At 41.0% G+C, this 22,476-nt stretch overlaps 1 protein-coding gene across 4 annotated transcripts; it reads right to left on the reverse strand.

Moving 5' to 3' along the window:
- Positions 1–2,144: 2,144 nt before the first annotated feature.
- On the reverse strand, positions 2,145–18,678 carry LOC310761548 (uncharacterized protein). Of its 4 annotated transcripts, none has more exons than XM_083611658.1 (8): positions 17,608–18,678; positions 16,646–16,720; positions 15,113–15,421; positions 14,401–14,709; positions 12,153–12,230; positions 10,076–10,165; positions 5,409–5,558; positions 2,145–3,651 (listed from the first exon to the last, which is right to left on the reverse strand). In XM_083611658.1, the coding sequence occupies exons 1-8, from the start codon at positions 17,696–17,698 to the stop codon at positions 3,518–3,520; spliced, it is 1,236 nt and encodes a 411-aa protein (XP_083467784.1). In that variant the 5' UTR covers positions 17,699–18,678; the 3' UTR covers positions 2,145–3,517. The 4 variants fall into 4 exon arrangements, with proteins under 4 accessions (XP_083467784.1, XP_083467785.1, XP_083467783.1 ...); XM_083611659.1 differs by having other exon boundaries at positions 2,145–3,466; positions 12,153–12,284; XM_083611657.1 differs by having other exon boundaries at positions 12,153–12,284.
- Between the last annotated feature and the right edge of the window lie 3,798 nt (positions 18,679–22,476).

A 22,476-nucleotide genomic window follows, 5' to 3' on the forward strand; every position in this document is an offset into this window, starting at 1 on the left:
TTAATATTAATTATAAAAAATCGAAAGTCCTTCACTTCACTCGTTCTCGCAAACTCAAGCTGGAGCCGCTTAAGATCACAGGTGGCTACTTAGAAAAGGTAAAAGCCTTTAAATATCTAGGCTTAATATTCACTTATAATCTCTCCTGGACTACCCATCTACAATCTGCCTTTTTCGCCGCAACCACGACCTCCAATGCCATTGTCCGATTTTACCACCAGAAGGGCGGCAAACACCTTCCAGCCGCAATTCAAATATTTAATGCCAAAGTTGTTCCTAAACTATTATATGGCTGTGAAGTATGGACTACAGCAATATCAGGTAACTTGGATCGCCCACTTCATATGTTTCTGAGATCTCTTTCCGGTATCCCGAGATGCGTCTCAGGTGCAGCCCTACGACTTGAGTTCGCCCAGCCCTCAATTGTAAAACGAGCATGGTGTCGAGCCATTTCCTATAGCTCCCACCTACTAGCATCGGATGCTCGAATTAGAGGTGGTTTTTCCAATCTGATCCTAAGAGATATTCATAATTCCCCTTGGAAAACTACAATCAACCTCAAACTCCGCTCTCTTTTTAATCTGAATTGCAAAACTGTTCTTAAATTAGAGTGTATCAGTCCGGCGGCCCTACCTTCAATTAAAAAGAAGTTACAGCTACTTGACTTCTCTAACACAGCTGCCGTGTTCAGGCCTAGCCCTAGCTATTCCTCCCCCTGAAGGAATCCCTCTATACTGCTTCACAATTTCTTCGGAGGCTAAGCGAAGGGCCTTTACCTGTGCCCGTCTCAACTGTTTTCCTACAGCAGTTCTGTCGGGTCATTATTCCAGAGTCCCCATCGCAAACAGAACATGCAACTGTAATGACTCAGCCCTGGAGACTATGGAACATGTAATGCTCTTCTGTCCCAACTGGACAGATGAAAGATCTCGGTTTTTAACTCCTCTCATGAACAAGCTTCATCTCCCAATCCAGCCCTGGATAGTGTCCCTCTTTTTGCAAGATTCTGATTGTTGGATCACCGAGATGACAGCTAACTTCCTGCTCAGTGTGATGAAGAGGAAAGCTGCACTAACTTCTTTTTCAACACCACAGCTGTAGTCGATACTCTGCACAATCGAATGAAGTTCCAAGTAGCTTTATAGTACAAGGACAATGGAGCTAGGACAAATCTGAGGAGCTGAAGGACCCCTTTAATGATCCTCCTCCAGCCTCAGCAGTTTTTTGTCTTTTTATTCTTGAACTATCGGTCATTCGATGTTTTAAATCCCCTGTTGTTTCTGTTATCTCCTTTCCCCCCCCCCCTTTAAGTATTTGCCCAGGACGATATCTACCTTTACCTCCCCACCCCCATTTTATGTTATGCTGTTATTTCTATGTATATCATGCTATGGCCACACGGCTAATGCAATAAAATCTATATATAATACTCAGTTGCTGCAAAAGAAATCTCCACTTTATGAAGCTCTTTCATAGAGAGACGCTTTATAAAAAGGAGTGGGAACTGCCAGATGCAATTCTGTTTAACACTCTGAATAGGCCTCAGCAACTGCGCTTTGCATCTCCTTGTTAACTTTCCTTCTGGGAATCCTGTGTTGTTTCTCACTCTGCTGCTGAAAGGTGGGGTCTTGGCTGGCAGGTTGCTCAAAAATCTGCATGAGTCTGTCTACCTGGCCAGCCAGATAACAGAAGTCGCTTTTGGGTGGATTCCAGCAAGGGAAGTGAAACAACCATGCTATCACTTTCTTTGAGACTGAAAGCGAGACGCTACGGATGATAAGATTTCCCCAGTTGCATTTCATTATTGTGGGCTGACTCTGTCTCACACTCTGCTCTATGGTCTCATTTTGTATGGAAAATTTCTAATTTTGAGAATTGCATGTGCGTAATTTGTCCTCGTTCATTCATATTAGTTTCTCTCTATCCACATGATCCATGCCCATAAGCTGTTGTGCACATTGAAACTTTTTTTTAGTTTGTGACTGAACGTGAGTGCACATCATTTGAAAAGCTGGGCTCAGATGAGAGGGGATGTGCATTGCCACGTACATCAGAAAGGAATACTCTGTATTGACCTTCTTGAAAGAAGGTTATGATTAAAATGAAAAAGGTGGTGAATCACCCAAGGCAGAGAGCAACATTGCTTAAACACAAATAAGATTTATTGAGAAAAGAAAAACAGAAATTCGGACTTATAGGAAAATCAAAGAAACATAAATTATCTGTTTCCTAATGACTTATGCTACAATCCTAACCATTTCTACTCTGACACAAGCTCTATCGAGTTTAATGGGTCTTATTCCCAAGTAACTTGGGTTAGCTAGCATTAACCATGAATTACGATGAACTACTTAAAAAGTGTAAAAGTTCACACAAAGTACTGGGTAACAAATCAGGGGTTGAAAGCTAAGAAGCGCAATCTTTTGGCATCACCATCCAGAAAGGCAAGAAGGCTCAAACTAGATTTCCAAGGGCAACATTTACAGTTTCAAGATGGCGGTTATTTTGGTTCACCTAGCTTTTGAACTGATGCAGATCTGACAGGTAAGTTAGCAGCTTTTACGTTCAATGTGACTATTTATATGGTCAAAGGCGGCCTAAGACCACAGTCTGCAACCACAGTTCTATATCTTGGTCATTAATGAATGATTCTGAAACACTTTATACTTACAGGTTTAGTACCTAGCAAGGGGATGTGTGTTTAGTCGTGGTTTAGGCAGGAAGCAGAGTAAAAGCCAGTCGTATACAGATCTATTTTCAATTTGGGCTGAAACGTTTGCTGTGGACAAGTCAGCAGGGTTTGCTTTTTTTTAGAAAATCAACTTTTGCTTTTCAATGCATACACTTTTAGTAACTAAATTACAATAAAACATGTTCATATGCCATTATATATATGGAAGATATATCCACTCCAGTCCCGTTGCAAAAGCATAGCTTGAGCTTCTATAGTCTTAGATTAAAAGACTATAGAAACCTGAAGAATGACAAGTCTAGAAACTCATACCAACAGCAATTTTAATAATGCATCCGCAATATACATAGACAAGGATAATTAATGATCAGGGACAATGCAAGAGGGAAAGTTGGATGATACACAATACAAATTAAACATTGCTTATTTTAATCAGAACAATACAGTACAGTTAGGTCTTAACAAATTACTACATATTATTGTATCTATACATAAAACTCACCCCATTTGCTAGCAATGTAATGACAATTTGCTGAAAGAGCAGTTTCTCATCATGATGAAGAGGTAAAATGGCCTTTTATTGTTTCATATTTGCAAGATTAAAGTTAGTAATTAGGTTTATTTTTTTACATAAGCGCACTTTGAAAGCTTCTGCCTAGCTACTAAATGAACTGCATCTTCTGACAAATGAGATAGCATGTTAAATAGAACTGGGTCTCAGATGATTTCAGAATTCCATTGTCTCTTTTCCCATCATACATGTGGGCTGGGTCACTGGAAGAAATGCATATTTGTTCTCTTAATTCGATTGCATCATCAAACCTCTCACAGAACACAGTCCACAAGATCTGGAAGAACACAGCCGCCATCCCAGCAAACAGAGCTGTCACTCCTCAGTAGACTAGCACTACAATTCCTGACATTCATACACAGTGCTGGTGGTAAAGTGTTTTCTTTCTCTGAACAGAAAAATAATATGCATACAGTCATACCTCGGGTTAAAGTTGCTTCAGGTTGAGCGCTTTTGGGTTGCACTCTGCAGTGACCCAGAAGTAACGGAATGCATTACTTCCAGGTTTCCCCGCTCACGCATGCACAGATGCTCAAAATGACGTAACGTGCATGTGCAGAAGCGGCGAATCACAACCCACGCACGCGCAGATGCACAGACACGGGTTGCGTTCTCTTCAGAATGCAAATGGGGCTCCAGAATGGATCCCGTTCACATCCAGAGGTACCATGGTACATCTATAAGATATTTCTCACCCTGTGGTCTCCAAACTTTCCCAGCTTTCCTGCATTGCAGGGGGTTGGACTAGATGACCCTGAGTCCCTTCCAACTCTATGATTCTATGAGTTCTCCCTCTGTCTAAAACTGGGGTGAAGAGGAAGAGGAAGAAGAGTTTGGATTTGATATCCAGCTTTATCACTACCCTAAGGAGTCTCAAAGCAGCTAACAATCTCCTTTCCCTTCCTCCCCCACAACAAACACTCTGTGAGGTGAGTGAGGCTGAGAGACTTCAGAGAAGTGTGACTAGCCCAAGGTCACCCAGCAGCTGCATGTGGAGGAGCGGGGAATCAAACCCAGTTCACCAGATTACGAGTCTACCGCTCTTAACCACTACACCACACTGGCTCTGGATCTCCAGATGTTGTTGGAGTAAATATCCCATAATTCCTGATGGCCATGCTGATGAGATTGGATGCCCAACAACATCAGGAAGCCCCACATGCCCCAACCCTGGTCTAAAAGAAAGAGTTGGTTTTCTCTATACAAGACTTGCCAGAGCCAGAGCCAGAGCCAGCCCACAGATGCGGTGGGGTTGTGCTTCTGCCTCAGGTGGCAGAAGTACAAGAGGCGGCACCCCATCTGCCCCACCACTTCCACCACCACCAAATTTCAATACGAGAGAGACATTCCAGCATGCAGTGCTGCCACTCGCTGGGTGAGAGGGGGGCATTCCGGCGGCGGTGGAAGTGGTGGGGCAGGAATGGTGCAGGGGCGTAGCAGGGGCAACAGAGAGGGGACAGGAGACAGCACATTCCCATTTCACCTCACGTGGTGAAATGGGATGCGCTGCCCCTGAGACTTCCCTATTTTACCACAGCTCCAGTTGACACCTGTGCAGTGATCATGCTTCAAATGCTGGACATTTCTGCTGCTTTCACTGTATAGAGAGAAATTCCACCTAGTCCAGTTTTCTGTCCTCATAGTGTCCAACCAGATGCCTATGAAAGGCCCAGGAAAGTGTTGTTGTTCTCAAGTAATTCTTTCAGGCTCCCCACAGGGATCAGGTTGCACACTATGGGAACAAAACTTCCAAAAATTACTTTTGTAAGTGTCCCCAAATTTCATGGAGGCTCGATCACAGTTAAGATCACTTTCAGCATATTTATATTTCAGACCTAAGCTGGTTTGTCTGCTAGTCATTCTCCTTCCCCAGAAACCTGATGTTCTGTGAAGATGGCCAGAATAATCAGAGAATCCTCAGCATGGTTCCCAGAAGGCTGTGGGGATGTTAAACTAATATAAAACCTAGTATGTCTGCAAGATAGGTATGTCCTTAGACATTTAGCCAAGCAGTACAACCTCATCTGCCTATTGCCTTATAATTAGAAAAGTCCTCAGGATGCTCAAGAGATGCTCACAGCTAAACTATTTTAGATAAAAATGTGTACTTCCTGTCTGCTGTGTGGTTTGGTTTTGGCCACTTACCTTGAAAAGTAGAGATATTTAAAAGCATGGGGTTTTCTGTGTTGGGAGCTGCTGCTGTTGCAGTCTCTTTTTCATTCCCAATCGAAAACCCTTGACCTTCTTCTGTGGTTTCTATAGCCTGTGGTTTCTGTAACTCTGGACTTGCAGTTGCTGAGCAAGAAAGCAAAAAGCAGAAAGTACAACAACCATTGAAATTAAATGCTGGGTTAGCACAACATTAACATATAACCATGTTGTAACACAGGAACAAACAAAATTTACTAAGTATAGGGGGAACAGGTTTTAGCATGATTACACAAGGTTTCTGTATACTATGGGGCTCACTCCCAGGTAAGTAGCCTTTTCTGAAGACCATAAATAGAGGATCCAAAATCTGCCTTGGGTCCTTAGTGGAGAGGGGAAAAACAGATTAGAAACAACAACAAGATGCTTGGAAAATGTAACTTGTGGGACCTCCTGATAAATACAAAACCATAGTGGCCTTTTTCTGTGAGCATGTAGCTCAATGTAAGCCAGGTCCATAAGAGGGCCAAGCTAGATAGGACCTGGGAGAAATGTGTGAAGCATTTCCTAACTGAAAAACTTGAATTGCAGGGGTGGGGTGCCCCAAATTTTGTCAAACCAGCTGCAGTGGAAGGGAGTGATCAGTTCCCCCATCACAAACTGCTAAAAACCACCCTCTCAAATCTGCTTTTTCCCCTGTAGGGAAATTTTGAGCCAGTTTTGACTAAGAAAACTACTCAAGATAGTAAAGTGCCTTCTCCCTCCTGCTACTGCTCCAATCACATTAGGGGGCAACAAGAGTGCATTAAAGGAAATTGTTGGAAGATACTTGATGTGCCTCCAGCTCACATCTAGTTGGACCCTCAGTGTATGTGCTGCACTAGAATAAACCCTTCTGACCACCAACAGTTGCACTGAATTCTCTAGAGACAGCAGACATGATATTTGAAGTTTCTTCTCTACGTGTGTGCATTCCCCACCACCACTCTGCCCCAATACCAGCACCATGCATCACTGCATACACCTGTGGTTAAAAACAGTATCATCAACCTCCATGAAAACTTTCTATTGCAAGCTAGCATCTCACACAGGGTCTTATTTCAGCTGGTTTTAAACATTTCTGAGGATGAACAAATCCTTACATCAACTACCCTTGCAGCAATATTTCTTCATTAATTCTATGTTTTGATTTCTAGCAGCTAACACTGAATACTGTTCAAACTCCTTTACCGAAATTGCTTAGGGCAAATGTCCTAAACAGTTGGAGCACCAGTTGGGAGGGTGTGGAGTGCTGGACTTGGACTAGGGAGAGGTGGGATCAAGTTATTGCCCAGTCTAGGTGGCCCATGAATGCTGCCTGAGATCCTTGGAAGAAAGGTGGGCTAATGTTTAATTTGAATAATAATAAGGAACAACAACAATTTAAAAAAATAGCAACAAGAAGGAGCAGTTGTCATATCAGACCCATTAAAATACCAGTTTGCCCATGTCTTAAGATCTTCTGGAGAGATGCTGTTCCAAGTACTCTCTTTAATTGAGGTATGCTACTCTTTAAAAGAAAAAGAGGGCTTTTTTCCACAGTGCCTCTCCAACTTTTGAGTGCCTTCTCAAGGGAGACATGACTGGATCTGACATGACAAGCTTTCCTATTTGCTGTCCTATTTGCTCACACATGTTAGTTTGGGGGAGGGAGGGATGGAATGGTTTATTTCTGTTTTTAGCTTTTGAGATATTTGTTTTGTTTCATTTATGTTTTGTTAAGCTGATTTGCTGATTTTAAGGTGTGTTTATATATTGTCCAAATTAATTATATTCCTATTTTTGGACCTGGCTCTAGAATCTTCTGTTGAAAGACGGTTGAGAAATATTTAAAATTTAAAAAAAAAAACTTTAAAATGAGTCATTGTGAGTCATGATTCACTTATATCTATTGAATTCAGTGGTCTACTCTGAGTCCGCGGCAATCCAATAACAAATAAACAAATAAATAAATAGGGGTTGCAATGTTTCAGTTTTTAATTCATTAGACTAATGGATTTTTAAAGTATTTTAATCTACTAAAAGAGTGAATCAGGAAGCTCATTTATTTATTTATTTATTTAAATTGGTTCCTTAATGCGAGTTACTTATTAAAACTGTGGGTGGCAAGCAGGAATGCCTCTTCGAAAATGACACTTGCAATGGCATATTGGGGGGCCTGTGGGCCTAATTAGACCTACCATGCCTCCTCATTAGACTTGCAAGGCAGTTTTTGTCCAGTCAAGCTCACCAGCTCTATGCCCAATTTATATGACATCACATATGGGGCAGTTCAGGGCATGGCTGGACTGAAAGAGGGGTTGCAACTGACTGGCCCATCTCCAGAGATGGAGGTGGCTGCCCATGGGAGTGAAGGAAGAATGGAGGGAGGGAAGCACCAACTTGCAGAAAATATGGGGGTGCCCCCTAAATTATGCTCCACAGAGTTGGAGCATATGGGACCAGCGGTGCAATTTTATACATGTCTACTCAGAAGCAAGCCCCACTGAATTCAACAAGACTTTCCCCCAGCAAGGCGTGTGTAGGGTTGCCACCTAAAGCACATATGGTTAATCAAGTTGCAGTAATTATAGTAATAAACAGCAGTTCAGATAGATGACAGTGCTGCCCAATGAGAAGACATGGCCCATTCACTCACTGAATTAGCTTTGTTTCTCAGAGTAGACCATGACATTGCCTTCTGTTCATGATATTGTTATAGGTGGGGGGAATTCCACTCACCCAAAAAAAAACCCTAGAAATTAATAAATGGTAGGAGTCTGATGATTTGGAGTATTGAAGGGAAGATTGGAGGCCTGTGGAAAAGTACAGGCTAAGGTTCCTTCCTGTCACCTGGGATAGAGGCATTAACATGAGAAAAGGTGTTGTTGACCCATCTAGGAAGGCTCTTGGGCCTGGGCAGATAGGCAGAGGTTGCCATGGTGATGGGGTATGTATCTGAGGTGGCACACAAAGAGAGTCTTTAGAGAAAGATGTGCTGGGAAGAAGAAGGGAAGAGAGCAAAGATCCATCTTGGGCAAGCTGGTTGAAGGCTGACTGGGAGAGATGCCTTGCACTCCAGTGCTGCATTGCTGTGGGGAACAAGTAAGAGCTGGACTCCCTCCATGCAGACTGAAGGTGTAAATATGCAAATAAAACAGATTTCTTAAAGCAGGCTCCACTACATCTTCAGTTCTCCAGAGGAGCTCAAACCATTGGTGAATGCCTGAAACCCCCTGGAATCTTGCTACTGCTTGGCAGAGAGTGGAGGTGCCGCCCAACCTTTGTAAGAATATGCACAATTAATACCTTGTTGGAATGGAGTTTAATTTATAAGGAAGGAAAACAGGCAGAACCATCACTTCTTTGAGGTGAGTAGTCTCCAAAACAACCAAAAATCCTTGCTTCCAGAAGCTGATCGGCAGTGCTTCAGAATGTCCTACTTACTAAACGGCACTGTTCACATGAGTATTCTGCTCACTGAACTGTTAAATGCACTTGGTGGCAGCAGAACGTAGTGTATGAATCACCCCATAATGAATCACAAACTACACTTGGCAAAGATGCACCGACACGACCTAAATGCAAGCACAGTAAAGAAGCTCTGATAGCTTTCTGGTTTTTTATTTGTCTTTTAACTGGCACGTAAAACCATAAGAACTGCAGAAGAGTCTAGCTAGCTCCAATGAAACAGATTTATATTATTGTCTATGTATTCTCTTCCATTTATATCCCATCTTTCTTCCACCCTGAATCTAAACATACTTGTTGTTGCAGTCCAGGAACTGACCAGAACTGAATTTCATATATTAATTTAGGCCTGCTTCACAAATCATGCTAACACAAACTATGTGTGAGTGTGGAGGCTCCCAGAGAGGAGATCACAGCCACTTTGCTTCTCATCAGTTGTTTGGCTGCTGCACCAAACTGGGAGAGGTAAACCATGAGCCTAGGTTTGTACAACACATCAGCCCATACCATGGAGTTGGAAAATAATTTCCCCTCAGGCACAACTGGCCCAAGACATTTCCCTCCCCCAACCCCAGCAGCTGCACTATAACTCTAAAACTAGTCTATAACTGGTTTTAACTAGTCTGAGAGGCATCCTTGTGTACTTGGAAGGTCATAACTGTTGGATTACACATGGCTTTGTTGGTGGCCTTAAGCAGAAACTTAGGTTGCGGTGCAGTGCCAGACTGTGGGAACTGGAGGACCCATGGCCTTCTTCTGTAACATATGGCTTGGCTCATTTCTCTCTGTTGTCTAGAGCTAAGGATTCCCAACAGAATTTGCTTCCTTCTGCTTTCTGCTTATGTGGTCTAAATTATATAGACCAAACTTGAATCTCACCTATTGGTCTTTGGGTCCCTTTCTTCTTATAGTTCTTTGAACCAACCCCTGAGGTATCTCCAAACCAATTTGTTCCAGACCCGCACACCTTGATTTGCAATAGAAACCTATCACACCAGAACCACCTTTGTTTGTTGTCCTCATACAATTACCAGGGAGAAAGGTCACACTTTTACAACCTCTTCCTGTCCTGTCCTCAACTGCAACATACAGAGGTCTCTTCACAGTTCTGGATCCCATGGAAGCCTAAACACATAGAGATTAGTGTACACTGGTTTGGCAGCTGTAATACTCACATCGGTCTTGCTTTCTCCTATAAACTACTGCATAGTCAGCCACATTCTTTCTCCAACTTGCACGGCGTTGTCTTCTTGTTTTCCAGAGATCTTAAACCATATAAAATAAAAAGTGTGGAAATGGTTTTCAGTGAGAACTGAAAGCACACATTACTGGTGCAGTAGTCACTCCTAATATCCCCATCATCTCCTAATTTTATTGCAGGGGTGCAGACACAATCCCATTTCTTCCTTTGCCTTTTCTTTCTCTAGAGCAAATGACAGATGGGTCTCCTCCCTCCTGCCCATTACAGCCTTTGTGAAAAATGGCACAGATTTTAAGGGAAGCTTAGAATGAAGTCTTTCCCCAGAGGTAACTGGCTTTCCAGCATATGCATACTGAAGAACCCTCAACCTATTTTCTTTTTAACAAACCAGCTTAGCACCACTTAAAACATGGCCTGAAATATCCGTTGGCAACTTCCTCTTATCAGGGACCCTATGAAAGCTAAGAGGGCAGGAGGCACATGCGAGAAACGGTGTGGGCATCATTTAATTGCTCACAACCCATCACGTGCTCATAGCCTTTCAATGCTGGCAGAAGGAAAGGCGATGGATCCAATTATTTGTGTTTTCCCTCTTCAGAGGTTGAGTCTTGGTGGCTAGAGATGGGGGAGTTCAGTTCACATTTAAAGGCAAATCTATTAAATTCACAGAAGCAGAATTCACAGGTCCTTCCATCCAAAAAAAGGGTAATGAGACAGGGCAGATGGGCTTGATGATAGTATCTTCACCTCTTAAAAGATATCTACAGTAACTTGTTTTTTAATAAATGCATGCATATACTTGCTATCAGTTAAGTTCACAGGCCTACCTAGTACACTGTGATTCATGTTAGTAAGCAAAAATTCAACAATGGCAGCAATTCCAAAGGGGATCTTCAGTTGAAAATGTCTTACTTTAGACTCAAGGATGTGGCTCTCCCTGGCATGTGCCAGAGGACGGCAGAAGTCTGCATCCTGGTTTTAACCAGTCACAGTGCAGGGGACTGGAAGTGACACACTGCCCTGACACACTCACTGCAGCCTGATAAAAGATGGCAGGCCAGTGTGGGAGAGTGTGATGGCTGCAATAGCAGCAAAACACACAAAGAGGGGGGGGGACATGGAGAAAGAATTATTGACAAGTGCACAGCAACGAAGGACAGCTAAGAAGCAAGGAGGGAGAGAACCTCTGTCCCAGCGAAGCTGCTAGAAAATAATATTAATTGTGAGTGGGAGACGGGGGAAACAGAGAGGAGAAATCTGCAGCTACAGAGACAAAGCAGAGGCAGAGTGAGAGAGATGTGAGAGAACAGCTGTGAAAGAAAAAGAGACAGCTGAGGTTACAAACTTCAGTAGAGAGCCAAGAAAAGCTGAGAGAAGTTGTATGGGCTGCTGCAATCGGAAAAACCTGTATGAAACCTGGAGCAAGGAACCATTCCAGGTCTTTGAGGCCTCCTGTGTGTTGGGGGGGCACAGGGGCTCTTACATGGAAGAGGAATCCTGACACAAAATGTGTTGTTATGTCCGAACCAAGAACTGCATTCACTTCAACAAACTGAGCCAAGGTCAGAAACCACTATTTCAATAAACTATAGTTTGGCCCTACCCATAGTTTGGCCCAATTCAGATGTAACCAATTATGGTCAGCTTAGCTCAGGAAGCAGATGAAGATCTCTTCCTCTGATGCATGTTGGAGGAGGACAGAGGACAAGAGGATGCTTGAGTCCACATTATGAGTAGGCTCACTCCTATTATGCTAAAGTATAGTTTAGAATTATGTCCAAACAGGTGTTATATACTGACCTCCATCTTGTGGGTGGGTGTCAGAGAGAGAGAGAGAGAGAGAGAGAGAGAGAGAGAGAGAGATCCCAGTGTGCTTTGTGTGCTTGTAAAAGAAAGAAAAAGATCAGGCTGCACATGGATTTTGCATCTCACATGAGATGCAAAAGGTTTTATTGCCAAAGTAAAAGAAGGAGTTGCATTAGACAACCATCTGTACCTTTTGAGTGACTTTCCCTCATTATGGTAAGCAAGGTAAGGCAAGGAAAGATTACCTGGCTTCCTCTTCCATTTTCCAAAATGATATATACACGAGCCCAATATAATGAGAAACGCTGCAACAAGAGCTCCTTCTAAGATGAAGAAGATTAAATGAGGCAAACGTATTGTCTTCTGTGGATTAGGTTCTAAAATGAGAATGCAATTGTGAAAAGAATTACCTATTTTAACTCACTTCTGACAGGTAGTTTTACAAAGAGCTCTGTTTGTACTTTTAATGACATGCGGCACTGTGTAAAACATTAATATTACCCTGTCAATTTATTTAATCATTTCAATTAACTACTTTGCGCTTAACTTTTTCATCAATTAACCATGTATAATAAATGTTACATGAACTCAACAGAGCCTATAACTTGACGGGGGCGAGGGCAGCACACAAAACTATGTATTGTCATACATTGCTTGAAAATCAGCTTCAGTCTTATACAAGCTTTCCTGGGAATAAGCCCCACTGAACTGAATGGGGCTTACTTCTGAGTAAGCATGCATAAAATTCTAGACATATCGCACCAACTCTACCAATTCTAAAATCTTTTCATAAGGAACAATCTTAGTTAAAACCAAGTGAATCTGTTATCAGACTGAGAAATACTCTTAAGTCTTTAAGTCAAGCCACTAGCCCATCCAGTACATTACCATGTGCTCTGATTCATAGCAGCTTTTAAGACCTCAGAACAATGCCTGCTACTTGAAAGCCTTTTATCAAGGGTCTTTCTGCATGCAGAAGTATGTACTCTACCATGGAACTATGCTTTCTTCCAGCAAATACGGACAGCTTTGTTAAGTATAATAGTTTAATGTACATTGAATTGGGGAGAGGGAATCTATAATGTGCCTATATTGCACTGTGTAGCATGACTAGAAATTTCCACTGAAGCTGAAGAAGAGCCTAACAAGTGAATCATGAAGTGGGGATGTATCTCTGTGCCTCGATCACAAGTTGTTTAGCTCACAGTCATATGAAAAGGATTGTATTGCAGGTCTATGCATATGCTAATCTGTAGACATCCATCTTGGGTGTGGTGCTTTCTTTGTTCCAAGCTACTGAAAAGAATGGATGTGTGAATCTCTGTCTCCAGCAAACAACCTGAGACTAATGGAGGCAGCAATGGAGGAGAGACAGAGCTTTGATTTCTAGCTGAGAATACAACATATTTGTAATCTAAGATATTATGGCTTCTGCTGGGAGCGGTGTAAAAAATATGCATCTAACTGAAAGTAACTTTTATTGTTTTAAGTTGTTTGGAATTAAGTTCTGTAAGTAAAGCTTCTGAGCCATATTTTGGCCTGGAGAATATTTATTTCAATAGAAGTGTCAGTTTTTATTCATCCAGGAGACTGGATATGTGCAATATTAATAGTCTCAATAGGGTTTCCTGCTGAAACATAACTTGGTTTTCATTCATCAGGTTCTCCCTTATTACATGAAGCAACACCTAGCACCTGTAATTCCAGGTGCTTTTTGATACATTGTGTAAGGAGGGGGAAATAATCTCTGCTAAACTATGAATAACATTTTCAATTTTAGCTGCAAATCAACATTTCTAACAGTTTCTTAGCAGTGAATGAACCCAATTTCTGTTGTTCCATTTTAAGGGACAGTCTACCACACTGTGGGCACATATGTCACAAAAAGTTAAGTGCCCATAGGTTCTGTTGATTAGAACAGAGCAAGTCAGTCCAATTGGCTTAGCATGGCCTAAAGGTACATAATGTTGTCAATGGCATGAATAAAAAAATAGTAATATCCTTCTATTCAGTAAAATTACCAACCTTCTTTTATTTGGAGGTAAGTGTTACTGTACTTTACTAACATATTTGCAGCAGGCTCTTGTCAAACAGAATGTATGAAAGATATACAGTTACAACAAAATTACAGTACGTATAACTTCCAGTGGTTGGGTTGGCTATTGCACAGATGAACCTTGTAAATACTTGCTACTCATCTTAGAGCATGGGAATGCCCATCTAATACAGTGGTACCTCTAGATACGAACGGGATCCGTTCTGGAGCCCCGTTCGCATCTAGAAGCAAACGTAACTAGCGACGGCACGTCTGCACACGCGTGCATCGCTTTTCGCTACTTCTGCGCATGCGCGCGACGTCATTTTGAGCGTCTGCGCATGCGCAAGCGGCAAAACCCGGAAGTAACACGCTCCGTTACTTCCGGGTTGCCACGGAACGTAACTTGAACGCGCTCAACTCAAAGCTTATTCAACCCGAGGTATGACTGTACTCACGTGTAAGTTCCAGTTGAATTGTGTGACTGTACTGATACACACCATCCTTGGTAAACACTTCTGCTGTGTACTGTCCGATATCCTGCACATGAGTGGGACACAAGCTCAAGCTGCCATTGTTAAGTATAAGACATCTCTTGCTGTCGTCTATGCAAGTTGTAATATTCTGGCCGTCCACCTTTCCTATTGTGATATTGCCCTTCTTCCAAATCACATCATGAAGGTGGATGGCTTGTTTCGTGATCTTCATCTCAAGGAGCATACAATCACCAAGTGTTCCTTTGGTGAGACTAACCTGCAGTTTGGATTCTGAACACAGAGCAAAAATATAGCGGACATACAGTTTACTTCAATCCTCAAAAATGTGTGCATTAAGTAGATTTGAAATAATTTTGAAAACTGTTATTTCACTGAATTAAAATATTTCAATTTCAGGGGTGCATTTCAAATTTCAGCCATGAAACTGAAAGCAAAGTAGTAAAGGCAACTCTCAGGGAGCTATTCAATTTGAAAATTATACTACAACGCCTTTTAGCTGCATAATGTAACTTCTCTGCCCTCTCCCCTCCCCATGTGCCCTAAATCCGCTCCTAAATGTGTTCCTCTAATTCTCCAGCTGTTCTGGCTATTATACAGCTGAATGCTGCAAATGCATGGCACTTATTTTATAGGAATAACACACAGTCCCTTAGAGGGCCTATCTGATACTTACGTGTAAGCAGCAGTTCCTTTCCATTACTGTATTGAATGTGTCCATCCTCAGTATATGCTGTCACTGTATAATGCCCAATATCGTCCAACTGAGTGGGACACAAGCTCAAGGTGCCATTGTTATAGATAAAACATCTTTTGCTATGGATTGTACAGTTTCCTTCATTCTGACCATTGATCATCATCCCAATCAAGGCTTTGCCTTTCTTCCAAATCACGTTGTGAATGTGGATTGCTGGGTTCCTGTTCTCCAGATCAAGGAGCATACAATCACCAAGCGTTCCATTGATGAGGCTATCCACTTTGGATCCTAAGTATGTCAATAAGATGCAATGGGAAGACATTTAATTCATTAACACCCAAATTGAACAAAGCATACCAATTCCTAAAACTGTGATTTCATGAAATCAAAATGTTCAGATTTCAAGAGGACATCTAAAAATTTCAGACTCAAAACACAGCACAAAAGCAAATTCAAATCTCCATAGTAAGACATGGCTGGTAGAATTCATTCCCCAGCTGTAATCAACATAATTTCACACTTTTTCAGAAGTGAAATATGACAGCTTTTAGCATAGAACATCCATTTTTAGCATTCTTATCTGACATAATAAATCCCAGGAACGTTTATACCCAATATATCTTTTGTTTCTTTCTTTGTTTAAAATATTTTATCTGACTCTTCAATTATTCCAGGGTGGTTTACAAATTGCTCTTAAAACAGTAAAGCACCAGTAATTAATATCTATCCTTTCATTGTAAGTAGTTGCAGCACCACCAGGTTTTATCCAATTGGATTCAAAGAAACCGGGAGTGGATTGTTCAAAATGGTGGGTGTAGAATGCCCTCTTGAATCCAGTAATTGTGTCACTGGCTGCTTCTTCCAGACAGTCACTGCATGTTGAAATAGTCAACCCAGACTCAAGTTTTTCCAAGCCTACTGATGTGCCAGTATGGTGGGACCACCCCCATAAAATGTTGAAATCCCATTAGTATGCAGTGCTGCAGCTGTCATGGTTGGACACAACTACCTATCTACATGCTCATCTGATCATGCCATAAATAAGTTTGACCATGATTCCCTTCTCTCAGTAAAACATGTATAGAAAAAGGGGCATGAGCTCTGGCAAATCCTCTTTACCACCTGGTTAGTCACATGGTTGTGTGTGCACAGTGGGAGATAGCCAGCCACTGTTCCTGCAGTACACTGAATTATTATTTTACATCCAAGCAGAGTTCTATGATAAAAGAGGTTTGCGAAATTTCAAAATGTTGGAAATGGACAAGAGCTGTCTCAGCTAAAGAGACAGGTAAAAATAGTTGAAGTAAATAAATAATAGGCGATTAAGTCTAACTCCTTGCCACTGGTCATGATTCTCCACACACTAGCATCCTGACCCCTGAGCAGTCCTGACCCCTGAGCTGACAACAAGCAGAAAACAGACTCAAAATGGACAAAGCGATAAATATCTAAAATGTTGTTAAACAAGCTATATGCTCTCTGTAACATGTTCCCTTTTCCAGGCAGTCTCACCAGAGTATTGACTTTTGCGTGGAAAATCAGCAGATTCATCCAAAGCCTTATTTGCTCGCATGCCATCACCAAAAACTGGACCAGAAATATAAAAAATAATAACATTAAGAAAAGCTGCATATCAAATGGTTTCTTTCCACCATATGAATAGATAACCATAAATAATACTACAATTTTAAGGCAGAAATGTATTAGTTTTAGAACATGAACCTGGAAGGCAAAGTTCCTGTTTCCTAGTTGCCTCCTCATTTTGGAATTGACACAAGGCTTTGGACATGGGCATCTCATGGACTGGTATGAAAGCAAGAATGCTGGATTGGATGAGAGTTTGGTCTGATCCAGAAAGGCTCTTCTAATAGTTTTATGTAACTATTAGAGACCTTACAACCAGCTCCAGATTTTCTTCCATCCCATCACAATGACAGATGTGTGGACTTTAATCATAAATTTTGACAAAAATATGTATCCTTTCTTTCTATACCTGTGATTTTTTTAAAAGGCATGTTGTTTTTTAAACATATCTGCAATCTCATTGACTTCAGTTTCTTTCTGTGATCTAAGCACCGTTTTCAAAATTACCTTATTGTTTTGTCCATTATCTTATTATATTAAAGAGATTTGGGGGAGGGGGTTGACCAATCTAGCCAAATACATTTGACTCCTCTTTTACCGAAGGACTAAATAAGCAATTTCTAACATCAATAGTAATACTGTGCATTAAACTTTTTGAAAATTTAAGTATGATTCACCCTTTAAAAATGTATCCCATTCATACACCACTTACAGTTCTGCTTGTTGGATTTACACTGCATTTGATGCAATTACAGCAGACTAAATCTTAGTACTCTGATATACGACAGTCACTGTCTAATCCTACACATAAGCATGACATACCAAGTCACTGACTTGGTAATATTTACTTGGTTGTAGTTCATTCACATCCAAGCCAAAAAGAAACTTACCTTGAAGAACAAGTATATAAACCATTGACGGGACAGGAAAAATAGAAAATGCTTGAGAGTTCATTTTGGTAGGATGCTGTAGCATGTACATCAGAACACAACATCCTCAGAAACATCCCTACAGTAACAGAGCTTCCATAGCATTGCCTAGAAAAGATAAAGGGCTGTTCTATCTTGATTTTAAACTCTTCCTCCTAGGTTCAGTGTAACTTGTCAAAACAGAGAAGCATGGGAGAGTCGGTTCTTCAAAACAGAAGCAAGGTGGTTTCAACCACTGTAAGAAATACTCATGCAAATTGTTGGTAAATGTGTTACTCACATGCCTGAATGTACAGAAATAGTACCTTGTAAGGCAAATACACGCGAGAGCAAAAAATAGAGATCAAAGATAAGAGCTACAAAGAGCAGAGAGATGTGGATGTCCAGTCCATGATTCAGAGTGGGGAACCTGAAGCAAGTGTTGAGTTGGGGTGTAATATTTAATGAGACTTTAGTAATTAAAGTTATAGCCACAGCAGAGCATTTTTACAGCAAATCCTATACATGCCTATATAGAAGTAAGTCCCACTGAGTTCAGTAGGGGTTATTTCTAGGTAAGTAGACATAGCATTGATTATATAGATTCAAACTCCAATAAGCCAGTGCATTGTACCCCTAACTTGTTGACCAAACTGGAATGGTGATGTGTGAAATAGCAACCATATTGAGATAGCTAGAAAATAATGCAATGTACCCAAGAGTAGACTCAAATATTAGTTTTCTAATAAAGTCACTGACTCCGAGCAGACCATTTATTTAATATATATCGAACTCTTCCTTCCACATAACCAAATTCCAGGCAATGTACAGCTATTAAAACATATTCTATTATAAAGCCCTATATGGCTAAGGTCCAAGCTATCTGAAATACCACATTCCCTCATATGAAGCTGCCTGGGTTTTGAGATCTTCAGGGCAGGTCCTTCTCTTGGCCCCATCACCCTCATAGACACACTAGGTGGGAATGGACAAAAGGGCCTTCTCAGTGGCTGCTCCCAGACTCTGGAGATTCTTCCTCCCTGGAGAATACAGACTGGCATGACAGCTAAGAATGTGAACCTATTTAAAGACAATTATGAAAAAACTTGGACAGAAGTGAAAAAAGATTTGGAGATTTGGTCAAACTTAAAGCTTTCCTTGTTAGGTCGAATCGCAGTTATAAAGATGAATGTACTGCCAAGAATGTTGTTTTTGTTCCAAGCATTGCAAATAATGGAAAAAATGGACTGTTTCAAGAAGTGGCAAAAAGATATATCTAAATTTGTCTGGCAGGGCAAGAGGCCCAGAATTAAATTTAAGATATTAACGGATTCAAAGGAAAGAGGGGGGTTTGCCCTGCCAGACTTTAAACTCTATTATGAAGCGGCAGCTTTCTGCTGGCTGAAAGAATGGCTACTTCTTGAAAACACAGACATTTTGGATTTGGAAGGTTTTAATAATATTTTTGGGTGGCATGCATATTTGTGGTATGACAAGGTTAAAGCACACAAAAGTTTTAAAAACCATATTGTCAGAAAAGCACTATTAAATGTTTGGATTAGATATAAAGATCTGCTGGAAAATAAAACTCCAAGGTGGCTGTCGCCAATGGAAGCTAAGGCAGTTAAAAAGTTAAACATGGAGTCGAAGTGGCCAAGATACTGGGAAATTTTGGAAAAGGAAGGGGATAAATTGAGATTGCAGAGTTTTGAGAAATTAAAAGGGAAGGTGAGAGATTGGCTGCACTATCATCAAATAAATGAAGCGTTTAAATTGGACAGTAAAATTGGCTTCCAGGTGGAAAAATCAAAATTGGAGACAGAATTGTTAGAACCCAGTACTAAGAATTTGTCAAAAATGTACAACTTGCTGCTGAAATGGAATACACAAGATGAAACGGTTAAATCAGCTATGATTAAATGGGCTCAGGACATTGGTCATAATATTTTGTTTGCTGATTGGGAAAAGTTGTGGACCACCGGGATGAAATTTACGGCATGTAATGCTCTAAGAGAAAACATTATGAAAATGATATATAGGTGGTACATAACCCCAGTCAAGCTTGCAAAGATTTACCATTTGCCTGATAATAAATGTTGGAAATGTAAAGAAAAGGAAGGTACATTCTTTCACCTTTGGTGGACGTGCCCGAAGATTAAGGCATTCTGGGAAATGATCTATAATGAACTTAAAAAGGTATTTAAATATACTTTCCCTAAGAAACCAGAGGCCTTTCTCTTGGGTATTGTCGGACAGGGGGTGTTAAAGACGGACATAACTTTCTTTTTGTACGCTACAACAGCAGCTAGAATACTTATTGCGAAGTACTGGAAGACACAAGAACTACCCACACTGGAAGAATGGCAGATGAAGGTGATAGACTACATGGGCCTGGCAGAAATGACGAGCAGGATCCGAAACCAGGGAAGAGAAGCAGCGCAAGAAGAATGGAAAAAGTTCAAGGACTATTTAAAGAAATACTACAAAATTAATGAAAGTTAGAATGATGTTGGACTGGAAAGTAAACGGTTACTATTAGCAAGGGTTAAGACAAGGAGAATAAGGAAGATTAGATTAAATTTAAATTAAAATAAGGGAAGATTTGCTGAGTAATTGATAAGAATTTGGAATACAGAAAAGGGAGGCATGAGGAAGTCGGGGAAGAAAGGTATAAGAAATTAAGATATGAAATGGTACATGTTTTTTGTTTTGTTTTTGTTTTTGTCTGTTTATGTATTTGTTATATGTTTGTTATTATTATAAAAACCTTTAATAAAAAATTATTTAAAAAAAAAAAAGGAGAATACAGACTGGCTTCCTCCATGTTGTCCTTCTGCCATCAGGCTTTTGGCAATTGACCGCTTTAATAAAGGGGCTGGTGCTGTGCTGTTTCTATTGCAGTTGTTTGTATACCCTATTTTAAACAAGATTTGATTATTTTAACGTTTAATTGTTTTTTAATGACTGCCCCCCAATGTTTCTATGTTTTGAGGGATTTCTTGTTTTTATGTGTAAGCTGCCTTGAGTCCTGTCAGGGGGGAAAGGCAAGGTATGTGTAAATAAATAATTAAATAATTAAATATTAAATAAATAAGCAGCAGCAGCAGTAGTAAACAATAACAGTAAGAGGACCATTCAACAAGAACAGGTTAGACAACCCTAACTATGAACAAATTCCTTGATATTCAAATCTTTAAAATACAGACTTCCATACTTCCAGCAATAAACTAACCAGTTGCAATCCTGTACCCACGAGAATAAGCCCCACTGAACTCAATGGAACTTATTTCTGAGTAGACATGCAGTGGGTTGCACTGTAAATCTAATACTGTGCAAGCGCCAGCGCAAACAGGAAAACTTATGAGAAGTGAATAGCTTAAATTAACCTAGGGATATATGAATGATGGTAAAATATGTTTACACGGTTGCCATCTAGAGGCCAGAAGGCAAAAGTGTGGGTTTTCTGAGGAAAAAGTTGGCACTGAGCATGCTCAAGGCCTGTGTTCATGGGAGCGGTTCCAAGATGGATGCCAGAGTAAAAACTGTATAAAATAAACCAAGAAATAAAAGCAGCTCTAGTTCATATTATCACTGTAGCTTGCATTCACTGTTCTGCCCTGCTCTTCACTTTGGCATACTGCTGTGGCTGCCTTCAGAGAAGCCTTTAGCACTCCCTGGCTTCCTCTTGGAATTGCCCCACTTCTGCCCAAACTGTTGCTGTAGCATTTGCTGATGCAATTGATTCCTGCCCTGTGTTCAGATTATTATGAATGCAGCGCTTGCATCTTACTGGCGGTGCTTGGTACGAAATCTAAATTAGCTAAAGCTTAATTCTGAGCGTCCCCTGGGGAACCAGCAGTAACTGTGTGCGTCCGTTACAAATGGAACTTTTCCCCTTACTTCGTTACTCATCACAAAGAAGTACAGGGCAGGCTGCCATATTTTTCTCAGCATGAAGGGCACCGTGAGGTAGATTCAGGGGTAGATCAGTCCCAATAGCGAAGTAAACATTGAACATCTTGAATACACTGGACTAAAGTTGAGCCACTAAACACCAGGGACTGAGCTCTTGTGCCTCACCACTGGGATGGGGAATCCTCATCCTAATCTCATCTGTTCTATGGAACTGTTAAAAAAATATTGTGTTCACACTGTGCACACACGTAGCTATGTGTATTTTGGGGGCCAGTTGCTCTTTACTTTGGGAGGGGAACAATGCAGGGCTGGCCTCTTTTTTTTTGGCAGCAACAGCTCCCTGTCTTTTTGTGGCTGTATGGTTCAAAATACTCAGGATTAAATATGTCTTGATTCTTTATTGACCAGGAGGTGTTGGTGCAAATAAAATAACTCTTCAGGAGGGAGCCTCTGAATGCAGAAACGATTGTGCTACTTGCCATGATTGAAAATATTTCACTGGCTCCATATCTGGACAGTAGCTACACAAACCAACTGAACTCTGTGTTGCACCTGTGTGACATCTCTTCAGAGACAGGATCCAGCCTGTCCACTTGCTTGGGGAAAGGTCTTTGTTAAGTTGTGCGTGAACATATCAGACGACACAGCGATTCTTCAAACAGCTCTTGTTTACTCACAGGCCAGAACAGAACGGAACTGAAGGGTTCAGCCAGCCTGCTTATATGGAGCTCCACTACAGCGCAAAAGTAACCACTTTCTGTAACTATCCAATCACTGAACGTCACTTTCAATCCCCTATTTGCATATGTGGACCTGAGTGAAAACTATCTACAGTATCCCCCTGCTGGCCCAGGGTGAGAACTTCAGTACATAACACCCTTGAGAAAACTCAAGCAGGAGCAGTGTCCCAGGAGACATCCAGAGTCGAGTCTGTAT

The sequence above is a fragment of the Podarcis filfolensis genome (assembly GCF_964270895.1).
Source record: "Podarcis filfolensis genome assembly, chromosome: 4".
Taxonomy (NCBI): domain Eukaryota; kingdom Metazoa; phylum Chordata; class Lepidosauria; order Squamata; family Lacertidae; genus Podarcis; species Podarcis filfolensis.

Excerpts from the sequence above, each read along its gene's own strand:
- LOC310761548 (XM_083611657.1), bottom strand. The coding sequence starts at position 17,698 with ATGTACATGCTACAGCATCCTACCAAAATGAACTCTCAAGCATTTTCT. Across the intron at positions 15,422-16,645 it reads ACGCAAAAGTCAATACTCTG|GATCCAAAGTGGATAGCCTC; the intron begins GTGAGACTGCCT and ends TGACATACTTAG. Across the intron at positions 10,166-12,152 it reads AAAATGGAAGAGGAAGCCAG|ATCTCTGGAAAACAAGAAGA; the intron begins GTAATCTTTCCT and ends ATATGGTTTAAG.